This window comes from Candoia aspera, chromosome 2, assembly GCF_035149785.1.
Source record: "Candoia aspera isolate rCanAsp1 chromosome 2, rCanAsp1.hap2, whole genome shotgun sequence".
Classification (NCBI taxonomy): domain Eukaryota; kingdom Metazoa; phylum Chordata; class Lepidosauria; order Squamata; family Boidae; genus Candoia; species Candoia aspera.
This window is the reverse complement of record NC_086154.1, coordinates 6,894,691-6,915,054: the sequence shown is the minus strand read 5'-3', so window position 1 is coordinate 6,915,054 and position 20,364 is coordinate 6,894,691. Positions and strand designations below refer to the sequence as shown.

The 20,364-nt window shown below is 45.9% G+C and overlaps 1 protein-coding gene across 1 annotated transcript; it reads left to right on the top strand.

The window, feature by feature from the left end:
- Positions 1 to 468: 468 nt before the first annotated feature.
- Positions 469 to 2,243, top strand: LOC134492364 (vomeronasal type-2 receptor 26-like). The gene is made up of 2 exons (XM_063296535.1): positions 469 to 508; positions 1,342 to 2,243. The coding sequence occupies exons 1-2, from the start codon at positions 469 to 471 to the stop codon at positions 2,241 to 2,243; spliced, it is 942 nt and encodes a 313-aa protein (XP_063152605.1).
- The last annotated feature ends 18,121 nt before the right edge of the window (positions 2,244 to 20,364 follow it).

Here is a 20,364-nt window from a genome sequence, read left to right as displayed (position 1 = left end):
TGGCACCAGAGGGAAGGGGCACACGTCAGGGAGACGATATGCTCCAAGAAAGGCTTGGCATTTAAAACATTCACCCCTAGATAATAGGCACTATATATTCCACAGTGAGGAATAAGAAATGCACTTACAAGGACCTTAAAAGGTACTGGACCAAAGAGAGCTTATCATTACAAAGAAGATGACGTGTCTTTCCCTTCAATTTCAAACATACCTTCTGTTTATGATTTGCTATTCTCCCCCTTTCTTGTAAAAGAGAGAATTTCCAGGGTTCCAGGCTGGGTCTTCGAAAAAGATTGATCAGGTCCATGGCTTGATGGGACTGTTTCTGTGGGCAAGCAAAATGCATGGCCTCAGATTCCCAGAGAAACCAAGAGACAGGCAACTTCCATTTTCTACTCTCCCTTGCAATGTGCACAAAATCCAATTTGTACCACTCCCACGATTGGGCCTCTACACTGAACATGCATGATGAACCTGACCCAGCTCATGGATTCTCTGTCTAACAGGAGTAAGAAAAGAGGAGTCTTAGGGCTCGGCCACACTTCCTTTTTGGCCTGGTGGGAAGATGGCTCCACAAAGAGGAATTCTCAGCAAAGCATTTGTGGGGCCAACTTTCCAGCACTTCCAGCCCAGCCTGAATTCCTTTGCCTGGACTTCTTCCCATTGTAGGGAGTGCCTTTGCTCACCTGACAACCTGGGCTGGAGTTTTTCAACCACTTGCCCTTTGTGGCTCAAGTGACAAGGCTAATGCTTAAACTGTGTCATTCCTCCCTCCCTCCATTTCTTCCATTTCTTCCCTTTCTAGCTTGAGTGAAAAGAAAAGCATAAAATACTAGTTTGTTTGGCTCAGTCCTCCAAAGATATGCCCTAGAAAAGGGAAGGGATTGGTCCTTCCTATCAAAGCATGGGTGGGAGGGGCAAAGAAGCAGAGGGAATTACTAGTCGGGGTACCACTGACCAGGCAGAAACACTGACCATCTCCTGAACCAAATCAAGTAATGCTTTAAAAAAAAAAAAAAAAAAAACTGGCTGAAACTACCTCTTTCATGCATGAGAGGCAGGTGGCTGAGTCCTTAGAGATAGAGATGCCCTTTCACAAGAAACAGACCTGGAAGGGGCCATTAAGCCCATGAGACAGCACTTTGCTCATTTCAGGAACCCAAATTAAATCACCCTCAGCAGTTGGCAGCCAAGCCTCCACTTGAAGGGGGAGGGGACCCCCATCTCTCTGGGAGCTCCTTCTTATTATATCCTTTTACAATCATTCACACAAGGCCCAATTTCACCCAAACTAGGATTGAGTCCATGACTGATGGGAGATCTTATTCTTGCTCTTTTCAGATGCAGAAAAATGCACCAAATGTCCAGAAGATCAACACCCAAACTTCCATCGAGATCACTGTATCCCCAAGATTAAAACCTTCCTTTCTTATCAAGAAAATCTGGGGATCATCTTGGCTTCCCTTGCCTTGTTCCTCTCTTTAATGTCAGGGTTTGTCTTGGGAATACTCATTCAACTCCAGGAAACTCCAATTGTCAAAGCCAACAATCGGGACCTCTCCTACATTCTCCTCATCTCCCTCCTGCTTTCCTTCTTGACCTCCTTCCTGTTCATTGGCCGGCCAAGGAGAGCCACCTGCCTTCTCCAACAAACAGCCTTCAGCATCATTTTCTCACTTGCTGTCTCTTCTGTCTTGGCCAAAACAGTCACCGTGGTGTTAGCCTTCTTGGCCACAAAACCAGGGAATAAGGTGCAGCGATGGCTAGGAAAGAGCCTGGCCAACTCCATCATCCTTTGCTGCTTAGGTGTCCAAGTTGTGCTCTGCAGCATCTGGTTGGGCACTTCTCCCCCATTCCCTGACTCTGACCTGCACTCCCAACCTGGGGAGATCATCCTGCAATGTAATGATGGTTCTGTGACAATGTTTTATGTAGACCTTGGCTACATGGGCTTCCTGTCTGTCATCTGCTTCACTGTGGCTTTCCTGGCCAAGAACCTCCCCGGGGCCTTCAATGAAGCCAAGCTGATCACCTTCAGCATGCTGGTCTTCTGCAGCGTCTGGGTCTCCTTTGTGCCCACCTACCTGAGCACCAAGGGGAAGTACATGGTGGCCGTGCAGGTCTTCTCCATCTTGGCCTCCAGTGCTAGCCTGCTGGGCTGCCTCTTCATCCCCAAGTGCTACATTATTCTGCTAAGGCCAGATCTCAATACAAAAGAGCATCTGATGTCAAGATTACATTGAATACTGGGTTTGGAGTGAAGTATTTTCTAAACTGGTCAGTTATCTTCAAGAAATAGCTTTTGATCTTTAATGATCCTAATACAAAAAGAAAACTCCAAGTCCTGTGTGTAAATGAATGCTTTGGGTGAGTATAAGGTAATTTTCCCAAGGGTACATTGGAACTAGAGACTGGGGCACAATTATGTTGGAGCACAACTTGGTGAAATGACTTCACTGTAGAGAAGACCGGCCTAAAGAAGGGAGGGGTTATGGTCAATTTAATGAACTGGTGCAAATTAGAGGATACATGTGATTGTCTACAGGAATCTGATGAGATCTGGACAACAGGAAGTATTTGACTGGATAGTTCACATCATGTATATAGTGCGGTCATTGAAGCGGTTGGGCTGCATATCGTAGGCAATGGGCAGATGTACAATAGGAGGGTTGAAAGAATAAACAAGGATTATTTCATGGATTGAGTTTTTGGTAGAAAGTTAATAGTATGTGGTTTAACAACCTTCTGGGATCTTCCCCAGCCTCTCAGTATTCCTTGGCCTTCTGAATGTTTTATGTCTGAGCTGAGAGATTTCTTTCCCTAGGAAAGTACCTTTGGGGAGGGGTGATTTGTCTCAGTGGATACCCTGTAGCTGAGCCCGTGTTTTGTTTTTCCCTGGTGAGCTGTCTTGGGTGAGGGGCTTTTAGCCTGACCCCCAAATTCCCCTTCAATAACACTCTCTGAACACCTGACCGGAGATCACTCAGAGGGCCAGAATTGTGGAATGGTGTAGCAAGGGTATAGCAAGGACAGTTTTGGCCACAATGCCATCAATGACCAAATATTATCAATTAGTATTTCGGAGCCCTTAACAGACTTTTGTGTTTGGGGCTTGTTGTAAGTTCTGAGTGTTCTCTAAGGGCACCTCCATGAAAAAGGCATTGCCATAGTCTATCTGGATGGTAGTGTGCCTCTGAGTAGCTGTAGGCAGATCCTCCTGCACCAGGTGAGGCCCCAGTTGACACACCAGCTGAAGCTGGGCAAGGCCCCTCTTGTTGAGTCTTCCATTTGTTGTTCAAGCAGGAGCCAGGAGTCCAGAAGGAACCCAAATCTCAAAGCTGCTCCATCAGAGGTTGGGCTTGTCCATCCAGAGATGATGCTGGTGTTAAAGGAGAACATCAATGATCAAGCAGAAACTCTGCTTGCCTCACCAACTTCAGGCTTTTCTCCTTGTATTAAGTCTCCTTTTTTTGAGACTCGGGGTTGGTATGTTGTTTGTTTGAAGAAAGTGTTCACAATCTAATCATTGTTCCCTGCTTCGTTTCTGTTTCCTAGGCCACCCAATCCAGCTACGATTTCCTCCTTGGAATTTCCAACACTGGCCTTCCACTCTCCACCCACAAGGAGCACTTCTTGCTTGCCCATTCTGTCTATTTCAGGTTCAGCTTGACCCAAACTCTTTAACCTCCCCTCTTTGCATCAGCGGTTGGTGCCTAAAGTTGGATAATCATTATGCTAAAGTCTAACTGATATTACTTGCTCACTGACCACATTGTATCCAAGCAATGCCCTTTTGTGGAAGGAAAGACCCAAGGATGCTGATGTGAGTCTACGGCTTATGGCTTTGCATTCCTGGAACTTTCAGACAGCAGTGACCACGCTTGTATCACAGAGGGATCAAAGGGAAATGCTGCAGGAAGAAGGTGTGGGTTTGGGTGTGGGTGGAGGAGAGGAAGGAAGGAAGGAAGGAAGGAAGGAAGGAAGGAAGGAAGGAAGGAAGGAAGGAAGGAAGGAAGGAAGGACAGAGAGCTGAAGGAGAAGCTGGTCATGCATGAAGGAGGTCATGCATGAACATCAGCAGTTAGGTGGAATGAGCAACAAATCTCTGAAGCTGACACAGCTGAGCAAGGAGGATGTCATAATGATGCCCAGGTGGGGGTTGTGTTTCATGTGTGGAGTACTGATTGCAGGCTCGGACCATCACAGAGGACCAGAGCCTGACAGACTCATAAGTCTTCCAAAGACTCAGAGCACCTACAGCCGGCCAGCAGCCAGGAGCTGCTTCCCTCCTGCAAATGGAGAAGGGCTGAGAGACGGAGAAGCCACTCAGGAAAAGGGAGCAATTCCCAGGCTAATTAAACCTCTAGCAGGATCTATGGGGCTTGGAGTGTAGACAAAAAGTAAAAAGAATGTAAGTTAGGAAAACATTAATACCTGGGTTGAAGGAGCTGATTGTCCACTCCTTGAAAGAAAGGGCTGGAGAAAGAACTGCCTTGATTGATAGGAAAGAGGGGCAGTTAAGGACACAGGGGAAATGGACACTGGGAACCTCATGAAGTTCTGTCACCTGTCACTTATGTCATCTATCATTAGGCACAGATAGCTCACATATAATAGGCTTAATGCACTAGGAATGTATAATTTTTATAACAAAACTTCCTCTTGGGAATCTCAAAGAAGCACTCAGCCTCCTGATCCATAGCTTGTACAATACCTTAAGTCTAACCCCGCCATACACTGGTATCCAAATTATAATCTCTGCCATCTGGCTGGGAGTTTCTCTCCAATACTCTGAGCTGCACTCTGGGTGGGTGTCTGGGTGTCCTTTGTGCTCACCTACTTGTGCAGCAAAGGGAAGTACATGGTGGCTGTGCAGGTCTTCTCCATCTTGGCCTCCGGTGTTGGCATATTGGGCTGTATCTTGGTCCCCAAGTGTTATATCATTGTGTCAAGGCCCTATCTGAATACAAAACAACACTTGATGATGAAAAAACAAAGTGAATTTTAATTTTTCTTTCAATACGAATAATTATGGATGAATACATCAACTACCAAATTAAAAAAATGTTGTTTTTTAAAACATGGAAACAACGCAGTCGCTTCTGCAGAACTTGGTAATGAACCTCCTCCGAAGCCAAATTGATCTCTCTCAGGAGTTTTGCTGGACTTTTAATGGCCTCTAGGAAAGAAGTTGTTGTCAAATCAACAGGAGCTGGTTTTGCTGGATGCCCTATTTGTCTGCCTTCAAGAGAGGGGAAATGGTGCATCTCTGCTGAGGGCTTCATTTGCTAACCCTATGAATATAGCCAAAGAAATCAGTACCAAATAAATTCGTGTTTGTGTGTGGCTGTTCACACCCTCACCTAGAGGGCAGGCCTAGAAAGCCTTGGTTCTAGCTAAGCTACAGTTGAGGGTGGGGGGTGGGCTATGCCAAGCAGGGAGAAATCTTATTTCGTAGCTTGAAGTGAAAGTATTGGGAAACCTTTGTCATGCTTGCTGATGACCTCTGGCAGGCTCAGACTGGGTGTAGTGTGTTCTTCCTTGCCCTTCTTGATCTCTTGCTAGCCTTTCATACCGTCAACCATGGTTTCCTACTGGACCAGCTCAGAGGGTTGGAGATGGGGAGGAGTGTTTCACAGTGGTTCTCCTCCATCCTCCATGGCCACTTCCCGTTGGTGGGGGAGCTATCTAGTCAGAGGCCCATGCTTTGCAGGCTGCCTCAGCACCCCACTCTCTCCCCTATAACATCCAGATGAACCCACTGTGGGAATCAACTTTGAATCTGGGCAGGTTGCACTGCCTTGCCTGCATCCTGTGTACAGTCTGGAGATCCCCCTGGTTCACAGCTCCTGCTTGAGGATCAAGTGGCAGCTGTGGTAACCATTGCACAGCTCTGTCTGGTGCACCAGTTGTGCCAATTTTGGATCATGGGAACCAGCTCACAGTCACTCATGACTTCATTCCCTCCTTATTGGATTACTCCAACATGCTCTGTATGGGATTACTCTTGAAGACCACCTAGAATCTTCTCTTGGTCACAAATGCAGTGGTGTGGATAGCTATAGGCATCTGTTTGTCATTCTGTTGCTTAGCAGGTTGTAATGTGTTTTGCTATTGTGTATTAATCATTTATTAGTTTGGTCTTTGAACACAACCCAGAGACGCATAGTTTGAAATGGACAGCCATATCAATCCATAAATGAATAAATAAACAAATAATGAGAACATGTACAACAATGATTTGCAGGGTATCAATGAACCAATCTTTTCCCACTGGCAACCATTCTGGCCTAGACAGGGTCTTAAGAGGGCATTCTGTTTTTGCCCCAATTTCCCTCAAGTGCATCAGAGCCAAAATATCATCATTATATAACACCGGTTGATATTCAGATTAGTTACACCAAACACCAGGTATAATTTGGTCTCAGTCTCCTAAGCAATTATCAAAAATCAAAGTGGAAAGTGAACATCCCTCGGTTGTGCCTTCACAGAGAGAAAAAGTTGATTGAGAAAGATCATTGAAACTGGGAGGATGAATAGGAAGGATTCCATGGACAGAAATCGGAGAGGGGAGATCAGTTCAGGATGCTTGGGAAATGGTAGAAAATGAGATAATAAAGGCCCAAATAAAGAAAATAGAGAAAGAAAGAAGAAAGAAATAAACAATAGAGAAAGAAAGAAAGAAAGAAAGAAAGAAAGAAAGAAAGAAAGAAAGAAAGACAAGATGCACCTGATGAGACCAGCATGGCTTCACAAAGAGCTCTCTGACAAGCTGAGGGACAAAAAGGACAAGTATAAAAATGGAAAGAAAGGCTTATAACTAGAGCAGAATACCAGCAGAAAAACAACAACAACAATTTTTTTCTTTTGATATGTAAGGAGCAAGAGAAAAGTCAAGGAAGTGGTTGGTCTGTTATTGGGAGAAGATGGCAAGAAGGTGACAGGCAGCAGGGAGAAGGTGGAACTGCCTAACTCCATTTTGGCATCTGTCTTTACACAGAAGGAAAAAAAAAAACAGTACAATCTGTCAAAGGGAGCACCGTGGGAGACAGAAGAGGAATGCAGGTCAAAATCGCTAAGGGACTGGAAAGAGAAGACCCAGCTGCTTCGGACGAGGTCAACTCTCCTGGACTGGATGGTTTACTTACCAGGGGACTGAAGGAGCTGCCGGATGTCATCTCGGAACCACTGACTGAAATCTTTGAGAGCTCCTTGAGCAGAGGGGAACTTCCAGAGGACTGGAAAACAGCTGATGTGGTTCCAATCTTTAAAAAGGGGGGAAAAGTGGATCCAGGAAACTACAGGCCAATCAGCTTGACCTCAATACCTAGGACAATCCAGGGAATGGTAATCAAGCAGTGGGTCTGTGCACACCTAGAAATGAACAAGGTGATTACTAGAAAATTTGGTCCAGTGGAGATTCCTGAGGCAGGCTCTTCCCCTGTTATCTGGGAGCGGTTTGACCCTGTTGCTCTTAGGAAATGGACAGCATCCTAGGGAGTGTGAGTGACACCACCTGTATTTTTATTCATGTCCCTCCTGGCTTGTGAAAGCTTCTGGGGTTGGGGTGACATGTGGGTGGGTTCTGGTGGTGATTAAGGCTTCTCTGGAGGAGGGGGTTGTGCCCAACTTTTTAAGGGGGTCAAGATGGGTCCACCCCCATCTTGAGAGGCCATCATTAGATTCCACCCTGTTGGATAACTTCCATCCTGTCTGCAATTTTTCCTTTTTGGGGAAGGTTATTGAGAAGGTGGTTGCGCTACAGATCCAGAGGTTCCGGGATGAAATGGATTATCTGGACCTTTTTCAGCTGTGGTTCGGGCCTGGCTATGGGACTGAAATGGCATTGCTTGTGCCTTTTCAAGATGTCAGGCGGAAAGAGGAGTGGAGCACGGAATCCATCCACACTCAATTGGGCCTCTCAGCGGCCTTCGATACCATTGGCACAGTGCCCCCAGTCCCACCCTCTGAGTTTCCAATATCCTTCTGGAGCAGCTTTGCAGGTTGGGAGTGCGGGCACTGTGTTGTCCTGGTTCAGACTCTTCCTCTTTGGCCATTCCCAGTCAGTGTTGATAGGGAGGGAGAGGTCAGGCCGTTGGCTTCTGCTCTGCAGAGTTTTGCAGGGTTTGGTCCTTTCTCCTCTTATGTTTGACATCTACATGAAGCTGCTGGGTAAGATCATCTGCTGCCATGGGGTGAGATATCATCAATATACCCAACTATATGTCTCAGCCCATGGTGAGCTAAGTGATGCTATGACCTCCCTTTCAGGGCACCTGGAGGCTCTTAAGGTCTGGAAGGGGAGCAACGGGTTGAAGCTGAACCCTGACAGGACAGAATGGCTCTGGGTTTGGGGCTCTTTGGTTCATGGAGAATTGCCAGCTTTGGTTTTGGATGGAGTTGCACTACCCCAGACAGACCCAGTGTGTAATTCGGGGTTTCTCTTGTGACTTCTGCTCAAGGAGCAGGAGGCAGTTGTGGCCTGGAGGCCAGTTGCACAATTACCAGTTGTGTGCCATTTATACCCTTTTCTGGACCAACAGGCCCTGCTCATAATCACCCACACCCTAGTTACCTCCCATCTTGACTACTGTAATGCGCTCTACATGGGGCTGCCCTTGAAAAATATTCAGAAGCTTCAGTTGGCTCAAAATGTGGTGGTCCACATAAATTTGTGCAAGATCAGATTTGCACATGTGTCACCTCTCTTGTGGGAGCTGCATTGGTTGCAGATTTGCTTCTGGGTCCAGGTCAAGGTGCTGGTTATCACCTTGACAGCTCTACAGGGCTTGGGGCCAGGTTACTTGCAGGACCATCTTTTCCCAGTGACATCTACCTGACCCACCAGATCAGGGAAGTGGGTTATGTAATGGGTGCCCCCATTAAGGAGGTCCATCTAGTGGGACTGAGAAGAAGGGCTTTTTCTGTGGTGGCTCCCTTCCCTCTGGAACATCATCCCTGAAGAGATATGATTGGTCCCTACCTTAATCCTCTTCCCAAAGTACCTGAAGACATGGTTTTGTCAGTGGGCCTGGGGATCCTAGGGTGATGCGGAGCCCATCAGATCTCTTGTGTGAATGTATTGCTGCTGCCAGGGCAGTGGGGTTGTAGTGTGTTTTGTATCTGGGGTTTTATTTTTGTAAGCCACCTGGAGTCACCATGAGTGAGTTGGATGGCCATATAAATCTCTTTAATAATAATAATAGTAATAATAACAATAATAATAATAATTTATTCTCTCCCATCCAGACCCTTACAGCCTCCAGGAACCATAATAAGAACTTGACAGCCTCTCCCTTACAGACCAGTATATTGCGTCCGAAACATTCAGATAGACGCCCCTTATGGTCTCATATGAGTGTCAACTGCAGAAGAAAGAGGACTGACCCATGAGGCATCTATACCTCGGAAGCCAACAGGCCAGCTCCTCATCCCCAACCACAGCACACTGGAACTGGCCATTGAAGAAGGAAGAGAACTCCATTTTTAGTGCTTCATTTCCTTCAGGGCCTCAGGAATCCAAGCAGCCAACTGGAAGGGGTCCACTTGTGGGCAATGGAACCCAGTGCACTCCTTTCCTCCTCTTTTCCATGCACTGAGCTGAACCGCCTGCCAGAAAGTAATGGTTCCATTAGGTCCTTGAGAAAGACTTTCTGAATCCTTCCCACTTCCCCTTGGAGATTGGGAACAGCGCTCAGTTTCAACTGGATCAGGGTGTGATCTGACCATAGCAATGCAGTGGCTGAAATCCCCTCTCCCCCCCTCCCCTCCCCTCCCCCCCTCCCCCCCCCCTCCTCCTCCTCCTCCTTCTCCTTTTCCTGACTAGTGTCATCTTTCAGCACAAAATACATGCTACATGGTTTAGTTCCAACTTCACAAGCAACGAAAAACTTTATCCCTCAACAGGGAAAAATAGTTCTAAAAGACGGGAATAACCGAAGAGGAAAACCTGAAGCCAAACTATTGACCACAATAATGAATAAAAGTCCTCTTTCTCAGGACATTACTGGGGGCTTGTAAACCATAAGAAGTAAAAAATAAATGAGAAGGAAGATGGTTCCCATATTTGTCTGCATTCAGAGGAAGAGCAGCCACCCATCTCAGCAGATGCTTGGCGACTTGACAAATCTAGCCAAAGCCCACCACGAATCAAGGTCAGGGAAATTGGTCGGTGACTGGTCAGATCCATGGAAACTGTTTCTCCTGCTACTGGACTGGATGGCGAGACTTCCTGAGAGAGGTCTGGGGCCAAGTTTTCCTCTCTCACTCACTCAAAGTCTGTGCAGCTGCCTGTTGACTCATTCAGAGTTCAGACAGGGGGTGTCTCTCCTCCTTGTCATAATGCAAAACAGAGTAATTGATTTGGTCTCTTGGTGCTAAATCTCCAGAGATTTTTCTGTAGACTTTCAACAGATTTGACAGCAAGACATCGATAACATGTTTTGACCGAAAGCTTTGTTGGATGCGGTCATGGCATTGGAAAGACACGGGTGCATAAATGGGTCTGGAGACAGAGAGGACCTGGGGGGTCTTTTAGGGCAGTCAGGGGCTGCGTTTAGTCCCCTCTCCTTGAGATGTGAAGTCTCAGCAAGACTTTATTGTCTGGCTAAGCAAAGCCCCTGAAACGGATGTCTCAGAAGAGGGCTCTGCTTTCTTCGAAATTTTCCTTGTGATCTTTGTTGAAAGCCGACATAGGGCTGGAGGCTCAGTCAAGAACATGAGTCATGTTGCTGCTTCTGCTGCTTCTCTGGCCCCAGGCAGTCTGGGGGATGCTCAAAGCCAAATGCCTCCTGCCTCTGAAGAAGGATGAGGTGGACCTACAGAATCATTACAGGCCAGGAGAGCTTTCCATTGGGGGCATAATCTCTGCAACCAGGGATATGTTTCGACCATTAAGTTTCCACACAATTCCCCAAGTTCAATTGTCCAGGTAAGTCAATCTTCCTGCACTGCTTTATAGCTATCCTGCTACCTTGTGAGTCATCGCCCTCTTGATCTCCTACTTTTGCGATCTTTCATTCACATCTCAATTTCCTTGAAATCCTCTGACCAGGACTAGATTGTGGACAAAGAAGTGAGGGTGGTTGCCCCTTTCTACTCCTTCCATGTCCCATTAAGTGGTCAAGATGGACAGAAAAAAGCAGGAATGCTGTATTTTTTCCCTGGGTTGGAAATGAAATAACCTCCATGTTCTTTTTTCTGGACCAAAATTCATGGATAATATTCAGGAATCACAGAGCAGAATGTATTTAGTCACTGAATTTCTAAAAGTCTATGAGCCCCATTTTGAAATCATGCCAGGTACCCTAAACATAAATGGATTTCAATGTAAGGTAAGTCTCCACTGAAAGGACTTCAAAATCAAAACAGGTCCAGAAATTGATAACATACTGGCTTTGTTAACAATCACAGCTGCTAATTGTATGTATGTCTATGTATGTGAGGGTGGACATGTTAATGTTTCTTAGGAATCCATTCAGAGGAGCTCTTGGGCTACAATAAATCAGAAGTATTATTGTGAAAATAAATAAATAAATAAAATGCTCTAATGTCTTTTTACTTCCAGGAGAGCAGCGCCAGATTACTGGAAAATGCTCTCCTTCCTTTTTGCCATCCAGGAGATCAACCAGGACACCCACCTCTTACCCAACATCACCCTGGGTTACAATATCTATGAAAACTATTTCAGTGCACAAATGACTTCGGATGCTCTGCTGGACCTGCTTCCAGATGGGGAGGCCAATGTTCCCAACTACAGCTGTGGAAGACAGAGAAACACAGTGGCCGTTCTCGAAGGGGCTGAGACTGGCATCTCCATCCAGATTTCAACCATGTTGGGCACCTACAAAACCCCACAGGTGTGTCTTTGCCTCAAAGACAGCTCGAAGTCATGCACCTTTCAACTGAAGCTCTTCAGTTGTAAATAAAAAGCAGCATGGAGATGATAGGCCTTAGGAATGATCATTCGGATTATCCTTTGGGAGGGAATCCCTCCACCATGGCCTCAGTCCAGATTCAGGGACCGGCTCCTTGCTGGGTGGAGGAACATTTCCTCCTCAAGAAGCAAATGGGGAGAGAAACAATGTGTGGGACACTGAGTGGGTAGAGAAGTCGTCATTGCAAGGAGTGGTCCTCTCCTTTCCTTAGAGCCAGAATTCTTGTCTTAAAATTGCAACACTCGCGGTATCAAGTAAAGTGCCATCTTTCTTTCTTTCTTTTCAGATCAATTACGGTTTTGTTCCCCAGATTCTGAGTGATAAAACTGAGTTTCCCTTCTTTTACCCAATGTTCCCTGCTGAAGGAGTCCAGTACCCAGGAATAGTCAAGCTGCTGCTCCATTTCAGGTGGACCTTGGTTGGTCTGATAGCTTCAGACACTGACCACGGGCAGAGGTTCATGAGGATGCTGACTCCCCTGCTGATAAGGAATGGCATTTGTCCAGTTTTATCACAAACTTTTTCCGCAGTTATGAAAAAACTGCTGATAGACACTGAACCATACCACAACTGGAGACAAGTGAATGTCTTTCTTAATGGTGCAGAGGCTGATTCGATTTTTACAGGGATAGCGGTTATACATAAAGTACTTTTATACATTAAGGAACCTGGTACAGGAAAAGTCCTGATAACAACAGTCCTGTGGGACTTATCCTTCTATCTGAAAACAATATTTCCTCTGATAAACATCCATAACATTTTTTGCTTTCTCATGAAAACAGACCAAACAGCAAAACCTGATTTCTCTCAGTATTCTTATTCTGCCATGCAAAGTTTTTCACAGAAATCTTTTATCTGCTCCTACACCAAGGACGCTTTTTCTGTGAAAGGCTGGAGACGGTGCAGAGAGAGGGAAGAACGGGAGGCTCTTCCCCAGGAGGAGATGGATCAGATCCTGGCTCATGACAACTATTTCATTTACAGCACCGTCTGGGCTGTGTCACGAGCCTTACATGCAGCCTCTTTATCCAGACCCAAGAGGACAAGGAACAAAGGTGGCAAGAACACTGGAACCCCAGACTTGAAGGCCTGGCAGGTATCTCTCCAGCCGTTGGGCATAAATTTTTCAGTTCTAAGAGCTGAACAGCTATTCCGACACATTAATTTATTCTTAGCCCAAAAATATACATTTTATTCCAACTTTCCCTCTCTCTCTGTTTTGCATTCCCTTCACACCTTTTCCTACTTTGATGACTTACTCTCCTTTCAACTTGCTATTCAAATAAAATATTTTCATCTCTTCACTTTAAAAATATCCCTGCTTGAACTTTCTTTCAGCATGAGTTGGGAGAGAGAGAAACATGGAGCGCTTGGTGTCAGCCCCTCAAGGGAGGAGAGGCAAGACCTGGACCCTGCAGGGGTTCCAGGACTGCCCCTTTATTGAAAAGGGGTATAAGAACAGGATCCTGAAAGCCTGTCTAAGCTTCTCTCTGCCCCATTTCAGGGTGTTAGTTGTTGTTGTTATGGATAATAAAATTGTAAGTCGATAGATGTCACAATTCAAGTGTTTATAGATTCTCTGCAGAAGAACTTGGAAATTCTCCTGAAACCCTCATTATGGGTATTCAGGGAAAAATCTTCAGTTCACTCTGAGGACAACTGAAGCAGTTTAGCCATAGAACTTTGCGAGTCCTGTTTAAGCATCCCTATATTCTCTTCCATTCCAGCTTCATTCCTTCTTTCAAAATCCTCAGTTTTACAATAATTCCGCCAAAGGGGTGTATTTGGATGAGCGTGGAGAGCTGGTAGCAGACCTGGACATTGTACGCTGGGTGTATTCTACCGATAAGTCTATTAGTAGAGTGAAAATTGGGAGTCTAAAAAGAGAACGATCCCTGGATTTCAAATTTATGATCCACCAGAATGCTACTGCAGAAATGGTGAAGCTGAACCAGGTGGGAAAAAGTCTTTATTTCACTCTTCCTGAACCTTTTGCCAACAGGGTTGCAGTCCTTGGCCAGGGAGTGAGTAGGTCACCAAGCTTCACTAAGAGAGGGAAGATTTTCTTTGGTTAGATCTCCAGGTATCTAAAATGGAGCATATCCTTAATTATTCAATTAAACAGTGTGGTTCTTCCCTCCCCCCTGCCCAGATATTGGTTTTAATTGTTTTTCCTGTTGCTGTGAGATGGTTAGCCCTGCGAGGTTGTCCAGGCAGAAAGCACACACAGGAGTACTAGCTCTATCTTTATTGTAAGGTCACATTAACTGAGTCTTGCAAGACTGAAAGTATTTTTCCCCTCCTTTCCTTTTACTGTCCGGAAAACTAGGGAGGGCCCCTTCTGAAATGTTTCCCATGCCATTCCCTTTTCTGCAGGCTGAGACATCTTTTACATGCTGGTTTTCCCATCTGTAGCTCTTCCTCCCATCTTCCAAGGTCATTCCCGCATACCATTACAGGTGATCCTCATTTAATGACCACTAGTTCAGTGACATTCAAATTTGCAACAGTGTGGTAATTATGACTGGTCCTCGAGTTTCTCACCATCGCAGTCACATGATCCTGATTTACGACCTTCCCTGCTGGCTTCCCACAAGCAAAGTCTCAATATCTCAAAAGGAAATAAAGCATATATTAGTCCACTATCAAGGGATGTAGATTTAAGCCATGGGGCAAAGTGATTCATTTCACTAAAGCAAAAAATCCATCCAACCTTCTCTTGTGTAATTTAGTATGAAAATTTAGATCCTAAACTAAATATTGTGGGCTATAGAAAATTAGGAGCTAAGAGGGAAGTAACGTTCAGCCATATCATTTGATGAGCTCCAGTTTTTTTTATTATTATTATTTAGCAAAGATGGGCCTTGAAATAGTGATGTCCTATCTTAGAATGAAGAACCACGCTGAGATGGTAGCTTGAGTCTCTAGTGTTTATTGTCCTACTCTACTAGACAGAAAATCTTGCCAAACTGAAAGGCCGTGGGAAACCCTCACAGACAAACCCAAAAATCAAGGCGGGTCTGCTCTGAGTTTCTTCAAAGGAAAGTTCAAAGCCTCTAAACTATGCGTGCATTTTTCCCACTGGATAGGGGCCCCTTCCTGCTCCCATCAGTGCTCAAGACAAGTGATCCCAAAACCCTTCCCCCTTTGAACCATTCCTGGACATAAATTCATGATTCGTTTGCTGGATATTTTCCTCTCTCTCCTTAGACCCTCCCTCCTTCCCGGTGTGTGGAACGCTGTCCTCCCGGATTCAGGAAGGTGGCTCAGGAGGGGAGGCCCATCTGCTGCTACGACTGTCTTCCTTGTCCAGAAGGAACCATCTCCACCCAGGAAGGTGAGTGACACCAGAGGAAAGGGACAGACTTTTGGGAAGACTCTATACCACAACATTTGCTATGAATGGCAGAGATTTCTCAACCTGGCTTTTTAAATATTCATATCATTATAATCTGTATAATCTATTTCCTAGTAATATATAAGGAATAACCCTGGAGCTTAAACTGGGATAGGATTTTAAAAGAAACTGGATTAATGAGGACTGGGCATTGCTCTTTATCTTGCACAAACATGCTTCATGTTTCAGTTTGCTCTTTACCCCCATTCTCTGAATAGTGATAATTTCCAGGGTACCAGGACATTCACTGGATCTTAGAAGAGGATCAGGTCTTCTTGCGACTGTCCAACTCTGGATGGAACCATTTCTATGGGCAGCCTAAATTCATGGCTTCAGAAAGAAGCAGGGAACTGTCTTCGATCCATTCAGAGCCCAGAGACATCTCGCTATGCCTCTTCCATGTTCGAGTCTTCCTTGCTACATTCACTAGCCAGCTGTCATACGCTGCCTCCCCCTGAATAACAGTCAGACACTGTCTTGCGAATCAGGCTCTGGTTTATTGCAGGGCAGGTACAGCGTTGGTAGAAAAAAGCTGAGAGTGACAGGAGCGCGCCGGTGCGGGGTTTAAATACCCCGCGCCGGTCAGCGCCCCCTCGCTCACGGTCACGTCACCCCCCTTTGTCCCATGCGTTGCCCTGCCGGTGGGTGAGGGTTTCCGGGATCGCCCATCATCAGGTTTCCATTCTTCTGCTGATTGCTTTCAGCTGGGCGATCCCCGTTGTATTGCCGCTGATGGTTTGGGTGGCTCCGTGATTCATTTGGCTATTGTTTGTTGGCCGTTAGTCGTTGTAGGTTGATGGCTACTTAACTTGTACCCCTTCACCTATTTCCTTGTCATTGTCATGAGTGCCATTGCGCTGATGACTTTAGCTCAACGGCACTCATGACACCAGCTTACAGCACTCCCACTTTTCAGTCCCTTACTGAACAGGGGTTTAGACCTGATGAATTAAACTGACCTTTCAACTGATGGATAAACTACTGAACAGAGGAGGGGAGGAGGGGGAGGAATCATGAGTGAGACAAAGTTCCTTCTTGTCCCCATAGGAAGTTGGCCCTCTTGCTGTTTGAACAAAATACAGCATGTCCTCAACCCACATTCAACTCAACCTGAAGGTCAATTCCACCTAACATTCCATGGAAAATGTAGATCTTTTCCACTTCTGCTGACAGAAGCTGTACTAAGTGGTCCTGTGGCTGTACTTGGTTCCATTGTAGGCAGGGTCTCACTGGTCCCCTGAAGCACTGATAAAAGGCTGGACCTTAATTTTCAACAGTGGAATGATATATGGTGGACCTCCCTCCCTCCCTCCCTCCCTTCTCTACAGGTTCATTGATGAAATAGCAACATTAAAAAAAAGTGTAAAATTAAGAACTTCTACCTGTAGGGAAATGAAGAAGCATGACTTGATCCAGCCACAGTCATTCACACCTCATGAATTTCACCCAAGCAATGCATTTGATTAAAGGACGTGCTTAATGGGAGATTTTATGCTTGCTCTTTTCAGATGCAGAAAAATGCACCAAATGTCCAGAAGATCAGCATCCAAACACCGATCGTGTTCACTGTATTCCCAAGACTAAAAATTACCTTTCTTATAAGGAAAATGTGGGAATCGTCTTGGCTTCCATTGCCTTCTTCCTGTCTTTAGCTACAGTCTTTGTCCTGGGAACCTTCCTTAAATTCCTGGAAACACCAATCATCAAAGCCAACAACCGGGACATGTCTTATGTCCTCCTTGCTTCCCTCCTGCTTGCCTTCTTAACCTCCTTCCTGTTCATTGGCAGTCCAGCGAAACCAACCTGCCTTTTGCAACAAACAGCCTTCAGCATCATCTTCTCAGCTGCCATTTCTGCAGTCTTGGCCAAAACAGTCACCGTGGTGTTAGCTTTCTTGGCCACAAAACCAGGGAATAAAGTGCAGAGATGGCTGGGGAAGAGCTTGGCCAACTCCATCATCCTTTCTTGCTCTGCTGTCCAAGTTGTCATTTGTAGCATCTGGTTGGGAACTTCTCCCCCATTCCCTGACTCTGATATGCATTCCCTGTCTGGAGAGATCATCCTGAAATGCAATGAAGGCTCCATTGTCATGTTTTATACTGCCCTTGGCTACATGGGCTTCCTGGCTGCCATCTCCTTCACAGTGGCTTTCCTGGCCAGGAATCTGCCTGGGACCTTCAATGAAGCCAAGCTGATCACCTTCAGCATGTTGGTCTTCTGCAGCGTTTGGATCTCCTTTGTGCCCACCTACCTGAGCACCAAGGGGAGGTCCACTGTGGCCGTGCAGGTCTTCTCCATCTTGGCCTCCAGTGCTGGCCTACTGGGCTTCATTTTTTTCCCCAAATGCTACATTATTTTCCTAAGACCAGATCTGAATAGAAAAGTACATGTGATATCAAAATAAGAGTAAAATGAATGTTGAGTAGGTAGTTTATTTATTTTTATTTTATTCATTTATTATTCAAATTTAATTACTGCCCATCTCCCCCAAAAGAGGGAGTTACCCAAATACCAGTTACTAATTCCAAAGAACAGCATTTCACACTTTAATATTCTTAAAAAGAAACAATTAAAAACACCAAGTCCTTTTTTTTTTTCATCTCTATTAATTCTTTCGGAGATGGAAATGGATGACGTGGTGCTGCCTTGGTCCAAAGCCCAAGGTGGTGTGGGACCATCAACAGTGTGGGAGGCATCTGAAGACTGGTGACAAGTGTCACCTGCTGGGTGGCTGGATATGGTGAGTGGCCAGTGGTTGAGTTTGGCTGCAGGATTCTCCTGGTCTGGGATTTTCCATCATTGCAGAATCATTAGCAGCACAATTGCCTCAGCAGCACAGCTGATGAGCTTTTCATCAACCACCTGCCTCAGGTGTGCAGCTCCAGTCAGAGGAAGCCACAGTGTGGTGGGAGAAGTGGCCAGCAAGCTGGAGATCCAGCTGTTTCCTTCATCCCTCAGGTGGCAGCAGGAATGGTGTGGCAGATGTTTCAACTGTATCGATGCTTTTGGAAAGCCATAGTGAGTGGAACCTGTGCAATGGTGGTGCAATCAAAGGCTTGATCTTCCAGGTATTGGAAAATCAGGTATTTCTCTGCCACTGTAATGGTTGCCTCCCCTAAGCACTCAGACTCACAAGAGGGTTCTTAAATGAAATCTGGTTTATTAGGAAAATTATGGCAGAGACAGAGAAAGCTGAGAATGAGCAAAAGTGTGCGAAAATACAAACTAAATCCCCTTGCTGAAAGAGAACCCCTCCCTCGCCCACCTCTAGCAACCCTCCCGTCCCAGGTGCAGCCTGGGAAAGCAACCTTGAATTCATGACCTAACCCAAACACATTCCAATATCACAGCCAAGAGATAACACCTCAGCAGAGTGGAATTATCCACCCACTCCTAAGAGCAACCCCCTCCAAGGAAATGGCATGCGAGGCGTTACGATGTACCAGGCACATTGAAACGGTGAACATGACAGCCACCCAGAGTCATTGGGTACAAGTTGGGCAGCAGCAATATCTGATAAATAAATAAATAATAATAATAATAATAATAATAATAATAATAATAATAATAATAATAAAACAACTATTGTACAGCAGGGGGAGCAGTACAGACTAGAGGTCCTGAAAGAATACCCACTCAAGTGCTACAGAAGCCATTTGACCAGTCATGTGACTCAGTGGCTATTTTGGCTTTACACTTTACTCCCTGGACTGAGCACTCAGGATGGCCAAGGATTGGTTGTTGGTGACAACGTACATCGACCCTGGTTTGTTTATATCAGTGACTTCAAAGGATTGAGAGAGAAGGACCTGGATGACAGTCTCTGACTGAGTTGGTTGTGGGAGTGTGGCTGGGGAGTGTCTGGAATCACTTGGCTGGCAGGATGGATGGGGGGGGGGGCAGCAAGAGTATTTCATCCATCTGCCCAGGTAAGGGTAGACATTTGTCTCCTTTCTTGGCCGCCTGGATGAGGGGGGTGGGTGGCTGGGGATGATTTGTGGGTGGTTGTTTGATCTGGAGTCACATGTGGGTAGATGCCCCAAGTTATGGTTGCTGAGTGCCAAGCAGAAGCACCCAACTGCTTTGGTGCATTTGCCAGATCCCATATCACATAGTGTGTGTGAGTGTGGTGGTGACAGGGCCCTTTGATCTGGCAGTAAGAAGGTGAAGGTCAGGGAGACTGAATGTGATGTGGGGAGAGAATGCAGTCAGGGATGTCACAATGGTGAGAGGTGTGGGGAGATGGCCTCAGTGTCTGCTGCTACATTCACTTCCTGTGCTCAGCCCCAAGGCCTGGTCTTCAGAGCTTCAGTGGTCCCAGTCACCATCTGCTGTTACTTGATGCAAGGTCATCCTGTAGTAAGACTCACCTCATCCATAATGTGCTCCTCAATGAGAAGGCTGATCTTAAACCTGGCTGGATACAGAGGTGGGGGAGGGTTCTCCTCTAGGAAATGTGCCCTCCTGGGTTCCAAGTGTGGCATCAGTCACAATCCTGGGGAAAGAAAAGGGGTACAGCTGTTGTCATCCAAGATCTCCAGTGGCTTTCAGGGGCTTTGCACTGGCCATAGCCAGATGTGAGATCCTGTTTATCAAATTGGTCCAGAAGGATTGGTTGTGATGGTTGCTAGTGTAGCAGCCTCCCTGCCCCATAGCATTTTCTCTGTCTCTGGTCCTTGATTCTGGCTGAGCTGGTGGTAGAATTTTCCAGGCTAATAGTTCTGGGAAATTTGAAATTGTCTTCTATTGGCCCTGAATAAGAGGTGGCCTTTGAGTTTAAGGCCACTATGCATTATAGTTATGATCAAAATTACTGGGGCCCCTAATCATCTCTTTCTCTCTGTGGATGCTTGCTTCTGTGCCTCACACACTAGATCTGATATTTGTTTAGAGGCAGTGGCAAAATGATCTGGTATGGATGTTTGTGTGTGTGTGTGTGTGATATTGACCTCAGTCATTTGTCATGGACAGCACACTCCCTCCTAGTCTTGAAGTTCCCAGTAGCCCTCCCCTCTCTCTCTCTCCACTCCT

What these genes read in the sequence shown, in the direction of transcription:
- LOC134492364 (XM_063296535.1), top strand. Translation starts at nt 469, where the DNA reads ATGAACCTGACCCAGCTCATGGATTCTCTGTCTAACAGGA. An exon ending in GGATTCTCTGTCTAACAGGA is followed by an intron (nt 509 to 1,341) that starts GTAAGAAAAGAG and finishes TGCTCTTTTCAG; the next exon opens with ATGCAGAAAAATGCACCAAA.